This window comes from Trypanosoma equiperdum, assembly GCF_001457755.1.
Source record: "Trypanosoma equiperdum strain OVI genome assembly, contig: ctg_1904, whole genome shotgun sequence".
In the NCBI taxonomy this organism is placed as follows: domain Eukaryota; phylum Euglenozoa; class Kinetoplastea; order Trypanosomatida; family Trypanosomatidae; genus Trypanosoma; species Trypanosoma equiperdum.
This window is the reverse complement of record NW_027123954.1, coordinates 1-484: the sequence shown is the minus strand read 5'-3', so window position 1 is coordinate 484 and position 484 is coordinate 1. Positions and strand designations below refer to the sequence as shown.

The 484-nt window shown below is 30.2% G+C and overlaps 1 pseudogene across 1 annotated transcript in view; it reads right to left on the bottom strand.

The window, feature by feature from the left end:
* The window catches only part of TEOVI_000476200:pseudogene, a 724-nt pseudogene extending 671 nt beyond the window's left edge, over positions 1 to 53 (bottom strand). The window contains exon 1 of the mRNA in view: positions 1 to 53. This exon is cut by the window's left edge and continues 16 nt beyond it. Within this exon, the coding sequence occupies positions 1 to 53 (53 nt within the window).
* Between the last annotated feature and the right edge of the window lie 431 nt (positions 54 to 484).

Genomic DNA, 484 nt, shown 5'->3' with positions numbered 1-484 from the left:
TTTACTATATCCTCTCCACTAAACTTCTCTTCGCTAGCTGCAGTATTTTGTATAAAATATTCCACTGTATTCTCATACTTCTGTTGATCAGTAAGAATAACATCAGACTAATCTGAATGAATTATAATATCCTCATCACTTGCATTCTGTCTTTCTAAAAATTCCATAACACACGTTTACCTCTTAGCATGACTATACAATTATCCCATAGAAATTGTAATAATTTCAATATTGCTTAGTTTCATACTCAATATGAAGCTACACAATCCTTGTGTTGCATGAGTTTGTATTACAATCACAAACGCTTTAGGCTCCTTAGGGTCATTATCCGATATATTTGTTATTTCATCTTGTATAGATATTGAGCTGAAATACACTAAGTGTGTTATCAACGTTAATAGCAAAATTCTTAAGATAACGAATTTCATTTTCCTAATATACATTTAACCTTTGAGAGTTTTGTGAGTGTGTATATACTAATATT